This window comes from Mirounga angustirostris, unplaced genomic scaffold, assembly GCF_029215605.1.
Source record: "Mirounga angustirostris isolate CCGP_5_RB_7025 unplaced genomic scaffold, mMirAng1.0.hap1 SCAF_5, whole genome shotgun sequence".
Lineage (NCBI taxonomy): Eukaryota > Metazoa > Chordata > Mammalia > Carnivora > Phocidae > Mirounga > Mirounga angustirostris.
In genome coordinates this window covers 164094458-164110666 of record NW_026991713.1, presented here as the reverse complement: position 1 = coordinate 164110666, position 16209 = coordinate 164094458, and the positions used below count along the sequence as shown (strand labels likewise).

Genomic DNA, 16209 nt, shown 5'->3' with positions numbered 1-16209 from the left:
TTTTCATGTGCTTATTTGCCATCCGTGTATCTTCTTTGGTGAAGTGTCTGTTAAAATATTTAGCTTACTTCTTAAATGGATTGTTTCTTGTTGAGTTTTTAAGAATCCTTTATATATTCTGGGTATAAGTCTTTTGTCGGCTATATACTTTTTAAAAAGGAGGAAAATTTGCAAATATTTTGTCCCAATCTGTAGCTTGTCTGTTCATTCTCTCAATAGTGTCTTTCATAGAGCAAAAACTTTTCATTTTGATGAAGTCTTATTTATCAGTTTTTCCCTTATGGACCATGCTTTTAGTGTTATAGCTAAGAACGCTTTGCCTAACACAAGGTCACAGAGATTTTTCTCGGATGTTTTCTTCCACAAGTATTGTATTTTAGACTTTACATTCAGCTCCATGGTCTATTTTGAATTAATCTTAATATGATACAAGATATGGGTAGAGGTTTTGTTTTGTTTTGTTTTTTACTATGGATGTCTAATTGTTCCATTGAAGTCTCCACTGAAAGGTCTTTATACATAAACAATGAATCATGGAACACTACATCAAAAACTAATGATGTACTGTATGGTGACTAACATAACATAATAAAAAAGTATTCAGGAAAGAAAAAAATTAAATAAATAAAAGAAAATAAATTGACTATGTATGTCAGTCTGTTCCAGACCTATTCTGTTCCACTGATCTTCATGTCTATCTTTTTGCCAAAACCACACTGTCCTGATTACTATAACTTTATAGTAAGTCTAAAATCAGGTAGTGTATGAATTCTCCACTAAATACCTAATGATATTTGTTTAGCTTCTTTTCAAACTGTTGGATATGCAACTTTCTTTGATTTTCCATATAAATCTTAGAATCAACTTGCCAATTCTACAAAATAAACATCTAGGATTTTGACTGGGATTATGTTGAATATATAGATCAGCCTGGGGAGAATTGACATCTTTTTTTTTTATGTTAGTCACCATACAGTACATCATTAGTTTTTGATATAGTGTTCCATGATTCATTATTCTCAACAATACTGAGTCTTCCAGTCCATGAACACAGTATATCTCTCAATTTATTTAGGGCTCTGATTTCTCTAACTGGTGTTTTCATAGCTTTCAGCATACAGAAATCATACACATTTTGTTAAATTATATCTAAGTATTTCATCGTCTTTGGTGCTATTGTAAATGATATTTGTTTTCCTCTTTTTCCCTTCTTTCTTCTTTTTTTTAATTTTTATTTAAATTCAATTTAGTTAACATATAGTGTATTATTAGTTTCAGGGGTAGAATTTAGTGATTCATCAGTTGCATATAACACCCAGTGCTCATTACATCAAGTGCCCTCCTTTTTTTTTTTTTTAAGATTTTATTTATTTATTTGACAGAGACAGACAGCAAGAGAGGGAACACAAGCAGGTGGGGTGGGAGAGGGAGAAGAAGACCTCCCACTGAGCAGGTAGCCTGATGCGGGGCTCAATCCCAGGACCCGGGACCATGACCTGAGCCGAAGGCAGACGCTTAACAACTGAGCCACCCAGGCGCCCCCCTCCTTTTTTTTTTTTTTAAGATTTTTATTTATTTATTTGACAGAGAGAGACACAGGGAGAGAGGGAACACAAGCAGGGGGAGTGGGAGAGGGAGAAGCAGGCTTCCCACTGAGCAGGGACCCCGATGCAGGGCTCAATCCCAGGATCATGACCTGAGCCGAAGGCAGACACTTAACCATCTGAGCCACCCAGGAGCCCCACCAAGTGCCCTCCTTAATGCCCATCACCCAGTTATCCCATCCCCCCACCCACCTCCCCTCCAGCAACTCATTTGTTTCCTAGAGTTAAGGGTCTCTTAAGATTTCCCTTGCTCTCTGTTTTCATCTTATTTTTCCTTTCCTTCCCCTGTGTACATCTCGTTTGTTTCTTAAATTCTTTTTTTTTTTTTAAGATTTTATTTATTTGACAGAGAGAGAGACGAGGAGAGAGGGAACACAAGCAGGGGGAAGAGGAGAGGGAGAAGCAGGCTTCCCACCGAGCAGGGAGCCCAATGTGGGGCTCGATCCCAGGACCCTGGGATCATGACCTGAGCCGAAGGCAGACGCTTAACAACTGAGCCACCCAGGCGCCCTGTTTCTTAAATTCTATATGTGAGTGAAATCATATGGTATTTGTCTTTCTCTGACTGACTTATTTTGCTTAGCATGATAACTTCTAGTTCCATCCATGTCATTACAAATGGCAAGATTTCATTCTTTTTGATGGCTCAGTAATATTCCATATTGTGTGTGTGTGTGCCACATCTTTATCTATTCATCTGTCACTGGACATCTGGGCTCTTTCCATATTTTGGCTATTGTAGACTTCTTTCATTTAAATTTCCAAATGTTCATTGCTAGTATAGAAATACAACTGATTTTTATATATTGAGCTTGTATCCTGAGAACTTACTGAAATAGCTTATTGGTTATAATAGCTTTCTTGTAGATTCTTTGAGATTTTCCATGCAACATGTAATCTGCAAATGAGACAGTTTTATCTCTTCCTTTCCACTCTATGCTTTTCTCCCTCTTTTTCTTGACTTACTGCACTGGCTACATCTTCCAGTATGATGTTAAATAGGAGTGGTGAAAGTGAATATTATTTTTTTTCTCTCATTCTCATTTTTCTATTTAAAATCAATTAATTAACATATAGTGCATTATTAGTTTCAGAGGTAGAGTTTAGTGATTCATCAGTTGCATATAACACCCAGTGCTCATTACATCAAGTGACCTCCTTAATGCCCATCACCCAGTTACCCAACCCCCCACCCACCTCCCCTTCAGCAACCCTGTTTGTTTCCTATACTTAAGAGTCACTTATGGTCTGTTTCCCCTAAAAAAAAAAAAAAAAAAGAGTCACTTATGGTTTGTCTCCCTCTGATTTAGTCTTATTTTATATTCTTTTTCTTTTCTGTTATTTTTCTTCTTTTCTTTCTTTCTTTATGAAAGTGAATATTCTTGTTTTATTTCCAATTTTAGGGGGGAAATTCTCTTGTTTTTTAGTGTGATGTTAGCTAGACTTTTTTTTAGGTTTTATTTATTTATTTATTTATTTATTTATTTATTTGAGAGACAGAGTGAGTGAGAGCACGAGTGGGTGGAGGGGGGAGGCAGAGGGAGAAGCAGACTCCCTGCTGAGCAGGGAGCCTGACATGGGGCTCAATCCCAGGACTCTGAGATCATGACCTGAGCTGAAGGCAGATGCTTAACCAACTGAGCCACCCAGGTGCCCCCTGGACCTTTTTTTTTTTATTTAAAAAAAAAATCCCTCCTTCTGTGCCCCTGTCCCCCCACTCACACTCTCTCTCTAAAAAAAGAAAAGTGAGGACACAACATTCTCAAATGCAAAGCTTATTCCTGTGACTTTCCAGCTCAAAGCCCTCTGAAACCTCCTTTACAAAACTCTGACACACATGGCACCTGGTGATGTCCATCCTGGAATCTCAGCCCCCAGGGTGCCTCTGTTTGCACATTTGTGCTCCACATTCTCTGCACTTACCTGGCTGCCCTTGATAACAGTGTTGGTCTCCCAGGTACCAGCATTCTCTCTGAACATCACCACCAGGCCAGTGTGCTGATATCGAGGTGCCCCAAGAACGAGGTTTTGTACCCTGCTCCTCAAGATGACTTCAGCAGCATAACCTGAAGATGGTGATCTGAGAAGGTAAGTGCTTTCCTTCACAGGCCCTGCCCCCTCTGAGAGACCTATCCCTTGAGTAGGGGCAATGCAGTGGCCCCATGCTTAGTAGGTGGGGATAACTGGACCCTGTACAATATTCCCCTTTGTTAACATAATTAAATGGAAATTTTGAAATTTCTGTCTTTAAAGTTATTCCAAGGGCCCACGAAAAATCCAATGATATATACGTTTTGAGTTATAGCATATCCTGACCCCTTCTTAAAGTTACCCTACCCTTTCCACTTACCCAAGTAAGCATCGTTCATGTCTGAATCTACCCTGGTTGTGTTGATGAAGGTAAATTTATTCTTTGACACATGAAGAAAGGCTCCACCAGCCCAGTCAAAGCTCCCCACAGCACCTAGCAAGAGACCATTCTGGAAAACAGGGTAGAACAAGATTGAGCAGCCTGCAACTTCAGTGCAATCTTTATCAAAATTCCAATAGTGTTCTTCACGGAAATATAACAAACAATCCTAAAATTTGTATGGAACTACAAAAGACCCCAAATAGCCAAAGAAATTTGGGCAGCCACTGTGGAAAACAGAATGAGGTTCCTCAAAAATTTTAAAATAGAATTACCATTATTATCCAACAATCCTACTTCTGAGGATTTATCCAAATTAAATGAAAACACTAACTCAAAAGATATCTACACTCCCAAGTTCATGAAGCATTATTTACAATAGCCACAACATAAGGGCACCTGGGTGGCTCAGTCAGTTGGTCATCCAACTCTTGATTTCAGCTCAGGTCATGGTCTTGAGGTTGTGGGATTGAGCCCCATGTTTGGCTCCATGCTGAGCATGGAGTTTGCTTGAGATTCTCTCTCTCCCTCTGGCTCTGCCCCTCCCCCCACTCACACCCACTCGCTCTCACTCTCTGTTTCAAAATAAAACGATGAAAAAAAAATTTTTTTAACAATAGCCAAGATATGGAAATAATCTAAGTGGAAACATCAATGCATGAATAAAGAAAATGTGATATATAACACAATGGAATATTATTTGGCCATAAAAAAGAAGGAAATCCTAAAAAAAAAAAAAAAAAAAAAGAAGGAAATCCTGCCATTTGTGACAACATGTATGGACCGACTTTGAAGGCATTTTGCTAAGCGAAATAAGTCAGAGAAAGACAAATAGGGTATGATCTCACTTATATGTGGAATTTAAAAACAAAACAAAACTGAATTATATAGATGCAGAGAACAGATTGGTGGTTGCAAAAGTCAATGAATGGGTTGGGAAGGTAGGCAAAATGGGTGATGGTAGTCAACAGGTACAAATTTCCAGTTATTAAATAAATAAATGCAGGGAGGGATGTAATATAAAGCATAGTGAGTATAGTTAATAAAACTGTAATGTATATTTGAAAGTTGCTAAGAAAATAAATATTACCAAGAAGCAGTCCCAAAAGGAGGCTATAAAAATGAGAATGAATGAGGCAGAAGAGCAACTCAGTGATATAGAAGATAAAATGATGGAAAATAAGGAAACTGAAAAGAACATAGAAAGAGGGTGCGTGGATGTCTCAGTCGGTTAAGCATCTGCCTTCGGTTCAGATCATGATCCCAGGGTCCTGGGATTAAGTCCCGCATTGGGCTCCCTGCTCAGCAGGGAGCCTGCTCTCCCTCTGCCTGTTGCCCTCCCCCCCCCGCTTGTACTCTCTCTCTCTCTCTCTCTGTCAAATAAATAAATAAAATCTTTAAAGAGAGAGTGAGAACTACTGAATAACAAAGGGGGACTTAGAGAACTCAGCAGTTCCATAAAGTGAAGTAATAGCTGGATAATAGGGGTCCCAGAAGATGAGCAGGAGAGAGGGGCAGAAGGTTTATTTGAACAAATTACAGCTGATAACTCCCCTAATCTGGAGAAGGAAACAGGCATTCAAGTCCAGGAGGCACAGAGAACCCCCTTAAAATCAATAAAAATAGGTCAACACCTCGGCATATAATAATGAAGCTTGCAAATTTCAGAGATAGACAGAAAATCCTGAAAGCAGCTCGGAACAAGAGGTCCCTAACCTCCAAGGGTAGAAACATCAGGCTGTCATCAGATGTGTCCAGAGACATACAGGGCAGGCCAAAAAGGACTGGCATGACATATTCAACGTGTTAAATGGGAAAAATATGTAGCCAAGAATACTTTATCTAGCAAGGCTGTCATTCAGAATGGAAGGAGAAATAAAGAGTTTCAGAACAAACAAAAACTAAAGGAATTTGTGAACACTAAACCAATCCTGCAAGAAATATTAAAGGGGATCCTCTGAGTGAAGAGAGAGCCCAATAGTAACAAAGACCAGAAAGGAACAGAGACAATCTACAGAAACAGCAACTTTACAGGTAATACAACAGCACTAAATGCATATCTTTCAATAATTAATCTGAATGTAAATTGACTAAATGCTCCAATCAAAAGACACAGGGTATCACACTGGATTAAAGAAAACAAGACCCGGGCGCCTGGGTGGCTCAGTTGGTTAAGCAACTGCCTTCGGCTCAGGTCATGATCCTGGAGTCCCAGGATCGAGTCCCGCATCGGGCTCCCTGCTCGGCAGGGAGTCTGCTTCTCCCTCTGACCCTCCCCCCTCTCATGTGCTCTTTCTCTCTCATTCTCTCTCTCAAATAAATAAATAAAATCTTTAAAAAAAATTTTTTTTAAAGAAAAAAAAAAAAGAAAACAAGACCCATCGATATGCCACTTACAAAAGACTCATTTTAAACCCAAAGACACCTCCAGATTGAAAGTGAGGGGTAGAGAAGCATCTATTATCCAAATGGACATCAAAAGAAAACTGGGGTAGCAATCCTTATATCAGACAAACTAGATTTTAAACCAAAGACTGTAATAAGAGATGAAGAAGGACACTGTTCCATAATAAAAGGGTCTATACAACAGGAATATCTAACAACTGTAAATATTTATGCTCTGAACTTGGGATCAGCCAACTATATACACCAATTAATAACAAAATTAAAGAAACACATTGATAATAATACAGTAATAGTAGCAGATGTTAATACCCCACTGACAGCAATGGATAGATCATCTAAGCAGAAGATCAACAAGTAAACAAGGGCTTTGAATGACACACTGGACCAGATGGACTTCACAGATATATTCAGAGCATTGCATCCTAAAGCAGCAGAATACACATTCTTCTTGAGTGCACATGAAACTTTCTCCAGAATAGATCACATCCTGGGTCACAAATCTGGTCTCAACTGGTACAAAAAGACTGAGATTATACCATGTATATTTTCAGAGCACAATGCTTTAAAATTTGAAGTAAACCACAAGAAAAACTTGGGAAGGAACACAAATATATGGAGATTAAAAAATCATCATACTAAAGAATGAATGGATCAACAAGGAAATTAAAGAATTTTGAAAAAATGCATGGAACTAAGTGAAAATGAAAACATGACAGTTCAGAAGCTTTGGGATGCAGTATCTATCAATAGAGACCTTCCTCATGAAACAAGAAAAGTCTCAAATACACAAGCTAACATTACACCTAAAGGAGTTGGGAAAAGAACAGCAAATAAAGCCTAAATCCAGCAGAAGAAGAGAAATAATAAAAATTAGAGCAAAAATCAATGATATAATTAAAAAAAAAAAGGAGTAGAACCAATCCACTAGGAGCTAGTTCTTTGAAAGAATTAAGATTGATAAACCCCTAGCCAACTTATCAAAAAGAAAAGAGAAAAGACCCAAATAAATAAAATCATTAATGAAAGAGGAAAGATCACAACCAACACCGAAGAAACACAAACAGTTATAAGAACATATTATGAGCAACTATTGCCAACAAATTAGGCAATTTGGAAGAAATGGATGCATTCCTAGAAACATAAACTACCAAAACTGAAACAGGAAGAAATGGAAAATGTGAAGAGACCCATAATCAGCAAGGAAGTTGAAGCAATAATCAAAAATCTCCCAACAAACAAGAGTCCAGGGCCAGATGGCTTCCCAGGGGAATTCTACCAAATATTTAAAGAAGAATTAATACCTTTTCTTCTGAAGCTCTTTCATAAAATAGAAAAGGAAGGAAAACTTCAAACCCATTTTATGAGGCCAGCATTACCTTCATCCCAAAACCAGACAAAGATCCCACCAAAAAGGAGAATTACAGACCAAAATCCCTGATGAACATGGATGCAAAAATTCTCACCAAGATACTAGCTAATAGGATCCAACAGTACATTAAAAGGATTATTCACGGGGTGCCTGGGTGGCTCAATTGGTTAAGTGGCTGCCTTTGGTTCAGGTATGATCCCAGGGTCCTGGGATCAAGTCCTGCATCAGGCTCCCTGCTCCCCAGGAAGCCTGCTTCTCCCTCTCCATCTCCCCCTACTTGTGTTCCCTCTCTCGTTGTCTCTCTCTCTGTCAAATGAATAAATAAAATCTTTTAAAAATAAAATAAAAGGATTATTCACTATGACCAAGTGGGATTTATTACTGAGCTGCAAGGGTGGTTCAACATCCACAAATCAATCAATGTGATACACCACAATAATAAAAGAAAGGACAAGAACCATAAGATCCTCTCAACTGATGCAAAAAACCTTTGATAAAATTCAGCATCCTTTCTTGATTAAAATTCTCCACCCTTTAGGGATAAAGGGAACATTCCTCAATATCATAAAAGCCATATGTGAAAGATCCACAGTGAATATCATCCTCAACAAGGAAAAACTGAGAGCTTTTTCCCTAAGGTCAGGAACATGACAGGCATGACCACTCTCACCACTGTTGTTCAACATAGTACTGGAAGACCTAGTCTCAGTGATCAGATAACAAAAAGAAATAAAAAGCATCCGAATCAGCAAAGAAGTCAAAATTTCACTCCTCACAGACAACATGATATTCTATGCAGAAAACCCAAAAGACTCCACCAAAAAGTGCTAGAACTGATATAGGAATTCAGCAAAGTTGCAGGATATAAAATCAATGCACAGCAGTAATTTGCATTTCTATACACTAACAATGAGGCAGAAGAAAAAGAAATCAAGGAATCAGTCCCATTTACAATTGCACCAAAAACCATAAGATACTTCAGAATAAACCTAACCAAAGAGGTAAAGGATCTGTACTTTGGAAAAACTAGAACATTTATGAAAGAAATTGAAGAAGGCACAAAGAAGTGGAAAAACATTCCATGCTCATGGATCAGGAAAACAAATATTGTTAAAATGTTCATGCTACCTAGAGCAATCTACACATTTAATGCAATCACTATCAAAATACCATCAACTTTTTTCACAGAGCTGGAACAAATGACCCAAAAATTTGTATGGAACCAGAAAAGACCCTGAATAGCCAAAGAAATACTGAAAAAGAAAACCAAAGCTAGAGGCATCACAATCCAGACTCCCAGCTATATTACAAAGCTGTAATCATCAAGACAGTATGGTACTGGTACAAAAACAGACACATAGATCAATGGAACAGAATAGAGAACCCAGAAATGGACCCTCAAGGTCAAATAATCTTTGACAAAGCAGGAAAGAATATCCAATGGAAAGAGACAGTGTCTTCTACAAATGGTATTGGGAAAACTGGACAGTAACATGCAGAAGAATGAAACTGAACCACTTTCCTATACCATACACAAAAATAAATTCAAAATGGATGAAAGACCTAAATGTGAAACAGGAATGCATCAAAATCCTAGAGGAGAACACAGGCAGCAACCTCTTTGACCTCAGTCACAGCAACTTCCTGTTAGACATGTCTCCAAAGGCAAGAGAAACAAAAGCAAAGATGAACTCTTGGGACCTCATCAAAATGAAAAGCTTTTGCACAGCAAAGGAAACAATCAACAAAACTAAAAGGCAACCTATGGAATGGGAGAAGATATTTGCAAATATCTTATCAAATAAAGGGCTAATATCCAAGATCTATAAAGAACTTATGAAATTCAACACCCAAAAAACAAAAAATCCAATCAAGAAATGGGCAGAAGGCATGAATAGACACTTTTCCAAAGAAGACATCCAGATGGCTAACAGAACATGAAAAAATGCTCAACATCACTGGGCATCAGGGAAATACAAATCAAAACCACAACGAGATATCACCTCACACCAGTCAGAATGGCTAAAATGAACAACTCAGGAAACAACAAATATTGGCAAGGATGTGGAGAAAGAGTGTGGGTGGGAATGCAAACTGGTGCAGCCACTCTGGAAAACAGTATGGGAATTCCTCAAAAAGTGAAAAATAAAGCTACCCTACAACCCAGCAACTGCACTACTTGGTATTTACCCAAAGGATACAAACATCGTGATTCGAAAGGGCACATGCACCCCAATGTTTATAGCAGCAATGTCCACAATAGCCAAAATATGGAAAGAGCCCAGATGTCCATCCACAGATGAATGGATAAAGAAGATGTGGTATACATATACAATGGAATATTACTCAGCCATAAAAAAGAATGAAATCTTACCATTTGCAATGATGCGGATGGAACTAGTGGGGAATTATGCTAAGCGAAATAAGTCAGAGAAAGATAAATACCATATGATTTCACTCACATGTGGAGTTTAAGAAATAAAACAGATGAACATAGGGGAAAGGAAGGAGGGAAGGAAAAATTAAATAAGATGAAAATAGGGAGGCAAAGCATAAGAGATACTGAACTTAAGGAAACAAACTGAGGGTTGCTGGGGGGCAGGTGGGGGGGAAGGGGTAATTGAGTGATGGGCATTAGGAGGGCACTTGATGTAATGAGCACTGGGTGTTATATGTAACTGATGAATCACTAAATTCTTCCTCTGAAACTAATAATACAGTATATGTTAACTAAATTGAATTTAAATAAAGAGATTTTTAATTTTTTTAATTTAAAAAAGAAAATAAATCTTAAAGTTTTCATCACAAGAAAAAAAATTTTGTAACATATGTAGGGATGAATATTAATTAGACTTATTGTAGTGATCATTTCACAATATATACATGTATCAAATCATTATGTTGTATACCTGTATGATATCATACCATATACCCATATCCATATCATATATCCTCAACAATAACAACAAAAAAACAGGATTGATAAGGAAAAGAAAAGCGACCACTGCTCCCCATCAAAGAAGTGCCTCCCAACAAGTACTCATTGCAGATAAAAGCCCCCAAACCCTTGCACGTCTTCTCCTTCCTCTTGCCCAATCCCAATTTAATGAAGGACCACTTACAGCGGTAATGGCAGCACTGAAGCCTTCCTGAGACATCTCATGCTCAAAGGAGCTGGTACTTCCTGTCTGAGTACCTGTGAGGAGGAGAGCCTTCTACATTAAAGAAAGCAGAAGAACTGGAACTCAAATGCTATGGTGACCAGACAAAAGGAGGTTCAGATGGCAGCTATTTGAATTAGAAAGCATATACCCCTTTTAAAGAGATGGTGGCTATTTGGCTCCAACTGGTTTTTGCCACATGGGAATGCAGTCTAATCTTCCAACTTTTTAAGACAAACCATAAATCCAGATTGTATTTGACCCTTCCCCCAGTGTTTTAAATTCTTTTAATCAGTAAACATTTATTGAGCACCCTCTATGTACCAGGCACTATTCTAGACACTGGAGATACAGCAGTGAATCAAACAGACAAATGCTGGCAACATATCCAAATTCTTGGAGAAATACTGTCTGAGGTTTGGCTCCCCTACCCTCCAATTTTCCAGCCTACAGCCAAGGCTTGCAAAGTAAAGATAAAGTCTAGATCCTTTGATTTCAAAGGAAATGACCAAGTGAGGCCAGAGCTGCTGGGAACTAGAGGAAGTAGAGAAGGAGTTGAATTGATCCTGAGAGTCAGGATACCAAGGGTTAGGAGGGTCTAGTTTCTAGAAGGGAAATGCATGTTGGAGGGTAAGGGGCTGCCTCTGGAGCTGCTGCGGGAATGCAGAACCTTAGCTTACCCTCAATTGCAAAGATCTTTTCCTGAAGCTGGTTTTGAATGGTCTTCAGAGCTTCAAAGTTATTCACCCGGAACACATGATCACGAGGAGGCTTGGATGCAATGGTACTAAGCTCTTCACGATTTTTTGGAGTGTTGAAAGCATCACCCACCTGTTACCAAGGAATAGTGGCCAAATCAGACACCATCTGGGGTTAGCAGTCTCATCCAGCAAAGAAAATTCTGCAGGAAAAGAATCTGAAACAGTATCTGTCAAATGAGGGAATGCACCAGAAGGCCCCTGGGACAGGGCCACCAAGTATAATAAAACAGGTTGTGCACTGCATGAGGCATTCTGTCAAGGGAGTAATTAGCAGCTAAAATCCAGCTTTTGGTCCTTTTGCTGTGCCATGCCCAGCACATGTGTGGGGCTGACCTTTCCCCAGAGTAAAGGGAGTCTTTTCCTCTATATGAAGCAGTTTCCTACTTGTCAAGCCATGCACCAATGACGATACCTTTCTCTATGTCATACAAGGTACTGTGGTAGTTTGATTACACTGATGATCCCAATTCTTTACCCTTTCCTGTATCCAAGCCCTTTCCCCCAAAACTTTGCTGTATCCTCTTACTCATAGCAGAGTAATCTGCCCTGCTTATGTCTCTGGGTGCAGCCATGTGTCTTGATAATATCCATTAGCATAATATCCATGATGCAGAAAGAGGTTTCAAAAAGTGCTTGCAACATTTCCATTTGCTCTTTTGTTCCTCTGCCTTCACCATGAGGATATGCCCAGGCTGGCCCATGGGAGGATAACACAGGGAGCAGAAGAACCAAGTTACCCCACTTGTTCCAGCCATTCCAGTCCAGCAAACAGACATAACTGGCAACCCTCAGAAATGGAGAGAGTTCAGCCAAGATCAGCAGAGCTGCCAACCAACCTTCAAATGAATACAGATGTACGAGTGAGCCAGTCAAAACCAGAAAAATTGCCCCGCAGAACTACAGACTCATTTAGTGTTTTAAAGACTGAATTCTGAGATAATTAGTTACACAGCATCATTGTAACAATAGTTAACTGATACAGGCCCATATGGGCTAGCAATGACCCTTGGCCCACCCTGGTTTTAGGGATATTTTCAAACTGAAGGAAGGGTGTATCCAAACAGAAATGCTCCACAGAAGCATCAGGCCAGAGAGCCACATTTCCTACCCCAATGACATAGCGAATGATCCCCTCTCTGTCTGCTTCAGGGATGACATCCTTGTATTCCAAGGGATCGCCAAACTTTTCTCCATCTGTGATGACAACTAGGATCTTAAGGGCATTCTCCCGGGCTCCACTACTGCTATGAAACAGTTCTCTTCTGTCCAGGGAAGAGGAAAGAAAAGTCAACTGTGAATAGACAGAGATACTCTTAATGCTAGGGAGGGAATGTCAGCAGTCACAGACACAGATGCAGCTAAGAGGAGTTCAGGCTCCCCTGGAATGAACACTGAGATGTGGCTGCCCCAAGACCTGGAAAGGCAGCAAGAGAAAGGAGAAGCGTGGAAGGAAAGGAAATCCTCACTGCCTTTATATACTTTTGCATAGACTGATTTTTATTTAGCTATTATTCCTCTTAAATTAAAACAAAATTTACGGGCGCCTGGGTGGCTCAGTTGGTTAAGCGACTGCCTTCGGCTCAGGTCATGATCCTGGAGTCCCGGGATCGAGTCCCGCATCGGGCTCCCTGCTCGGCGGGGAGCCTGCTTCTGCCTCTGACCCTCCCCCCTCTCATGTGCTCTCTCTCTCTCATTCTCTCTGTCTCAAATAAATAAATAAAATCTTTAAAAAAAAAAAAATTAAAACAAAATTTAAGCTTAATGCACCCTCACAAACCTTTCCTGGTTTGATGCAAAAGCTCTCTAGCTCATCTTCCTGAACTTTTGTCCCAACCTCCACCCTCACCTCTGCACACACACACACACACACACACACCAGAGTGAACTTCCAAAACAAGATATGGTGACATCTTCTCACTGCTTAAAACATTCAGTGGATCCCCACTCACTTTCCAGTTGCCTTACGTGACCTGGCCTCAAATGATCTCTGTAGCTTCCCTCTAACCTTACCCTCACATCTCCCCTTCACTCCTACCTTTACTCACAACTTGTATTTCATGAGTGTACCATGAAAAGTCCCTCCTCCACCTTTACTCATGGCCTTCACCCCAACCCTGTCTGAACAATCCCCTTCATTCTTTGAATCCCAGCAAAAAAATATCACCTCCTCCTTCCATCCTAAGCAGAGAGCTTACACTACTTTGCGGATTCCTGTGGCAGTGTGTGTCCTCCCGTACAGCTGTCTTATTGATTTCACCAGAAATTCTGGGTCAGGGTTTTCCTTGAACTGATTGAAGGTGAAATGAGTCTGGAAGTCTTCAGAGAACTGCATCAAAGAAAACTGGGAACAGGCATCTGGCATTACATTGGAGAAGGTGACCCTCCTCACACTTACCCATCTCCCAGGAAGCCCTACATAAATCTTGAAACATTCCAGTCTCCAAGTCCCTCCAAATTCTACACTGTCCCCAGTCCTTCTGCCTCACCAGGACAGAGATCTGCCATCAGCTCCCACTTCTAAGTATTAGAACTCAGCCCGAGATGATATGTTTTATCTCCCATACCAACCCTTATCAATTAGTCAGAGCTGCTTGCTTTACAGAGGGCTGGAAGAAGCTGAGGCTGCATCCAGACAGAGCAGGAAAGAGAATCATGAAAGAAAACCATGATCAATTGGCAATTTGACAATGTCTGCAATAGAAGTAAAAGGGGAAAGTGGCGGCCTCGTTGCCATGTATTTGCCAGCATTATATGAGCTATTTTCTAACCTACCCATATGCCCTCACCAAGGTTTTGGACTTCTTGAATCGATTCATCACAGTTGAGACAAAGTTCTTCATCCGCTGAAAGTCATTCGGGATGATGCTACCAGAGCCATCAATCAAGAAGGCAATATCACTGTCCTGCCGAGGGCACTCTTGGGGAACAAGAGAAAGAGCATGAACTAATTAAGTACTTGAGACTGGGGTTCATTTTTTGCATGTCAGCTCTCTGCTAAGCAGTGAAAATAAAAGGTAAACAATATGCAACCCATGTTCCAAGCTTAATAAAAACATGGACACAATCCCAAGATCACAGCCACCAAGAAGAAGGCATCTGCCAGAAAATACCGACGTTACTTTTGAAGATCAATAAAAGATAAACAAATTTTCATGGAATACAAGGAGAATCCTGTAACTGAAGGAAGAAAATAGAAGTAAAAAAGAAACAACTACAAAATTCAGAAGATGCTTGTAAGGACATCATGCTTGCAGATAGATGACTACTGCTTAATGATACCTTATCAAACTGGTGATGTTTTCATTAGCCATTCACAAGAATAAACACAAGAAATGCTCAGAGAAGCAAAGAAAAATTTGCAGGAAGAAATTGATGCCTTTGAATCTGGAGTGGAATCAATTCAGCAGGTGTTAGCATATTTAAAAGTTCAATTATATGCAAAATTTGGGAGCAAAATAAACCTTGAGGCTGATGAAAGTTAAACATTTTATAATACTTTTTAAAATTTGTTTAATAAACTTGAATGTTGTTTCATACAATTTGAAATATGGATGAAGTATAGAGAATTTCGGTTAATTCTGCCCAAGGAAGTCAGGAAAAGTAGTGATATGAGAGCTAACTCTGAGAATAAGAAATAATTTGCCAGAAATACAAAGAAAGAAATATATTGTAGTAAAAAAAATGAATAGTACATATAACAATATGCTGGATGTCCTCCTCCCTTCTGTCCCCAGCCCCAAATCCACTTTCTACCCTCCTCCAATCTGCTCTGCACCCCAGGAAGTCAGCCACATGGGCCACATGCATTTTGGGTTTCTTTGCCCCCTGATTTCTATTTGGATTTGCCCAATTAGGTAGGAGCCTCAACAGAAGACTGGAGGGAGGGAAGAATGAGATCAGAGTATTCTCCCTGTACTCCCTCCCGGGAAGGTTGCTTTGGGCCAGCTGTGACCCTCAGTGGAAGATCATTGTGTGCTCCTTCAAGGAGGCACACTCCTGACAACTCTCTCCTCTTCTGAATTCTGGTTACTTCTCCCTCTCCTTGTCCAATCAGCCTAGGAGTGGAAACAGTTCTGCTGCTGCTTGCCCTGGGTTCCTGGATCATCTACTGTAGTTCCCTAAGACTCTATCAAACCTTTAAAATTAGTCCCTTTGTAAATAAACCCTTCCCAAATTATTCTAACTGGAGTGTACCATCTATTCCAGTCAAAACCCTGACTGATACAAAGGAAATGAACCTAAAATAATTCTGCAGAATTGAGGGATGGAAATGGCACTACTAAGATAAATCTGTGTGATGAGGATGGAGATGAGCCTATGTCATTAAGCACAGGAAAGTTGGGAAGGGCCTCTCTATCCAAAACAAGAAGTTTGACTTTATACCTTAGGCAGTGGAAAGCCACTGAAGTTTTCTTAGAAAAGGGGTGAGGTGTTCTTTTTTTTATTTAGAAAGATTACTGTAGCAATGAAAAGTTTCTAGCCACTCTATTCATGATTG

At 39.7% G+C, this 16209-nt stretch overlaps 1 protein-coding gene and 1 pseudogene across 5 annotated transcripts in view; one reads left to right on the top strand and one right to left on the bottom strand.

Annotated features, from left to right (window-relative positions):
- The window catches only part of ITGAM (integrin subunit alpha M), a 55430-nt gene that overhangs the window by 19817 nt on the left and 19404 nt on the right, over nt 1-16209 (bottom strand). For all 5 annotated transcript variants that reach the window (XM_045875401.2, XM_045875403.2, XM_045875402.2 and 2 more), the window contains 7 exons: nt 14498-14628; nt 13907-14052; nt 12820-12973; nt 11631-11781; nt 10912-10985; nt 3955-4084; nt 3528-3670 (listed from right to left, as the gene is read on the bottom strand). In XM_045875401.2, coding sequence (XP_045731357.1) covers nt 3528-3670; nt 3955-4084; nt 10912-10985; nt 11631-11781; nt 12820-12973; nt 13907-14052; nt 14498-14628 — 929 coding nt within the window. The remainder of the gene's footprint in view (nt 1-3527; nt 3671-3954; nt 4085-10911; nt 10986-11630; nt 11782-12819; nt 12974-13906; nt 14053-14497; nt 14629-16209) is intronic.
- Nucleotides 14692-15193, top strand: LOC123844982 (prefoldin subunit 4-like; annotated as a pseudogene).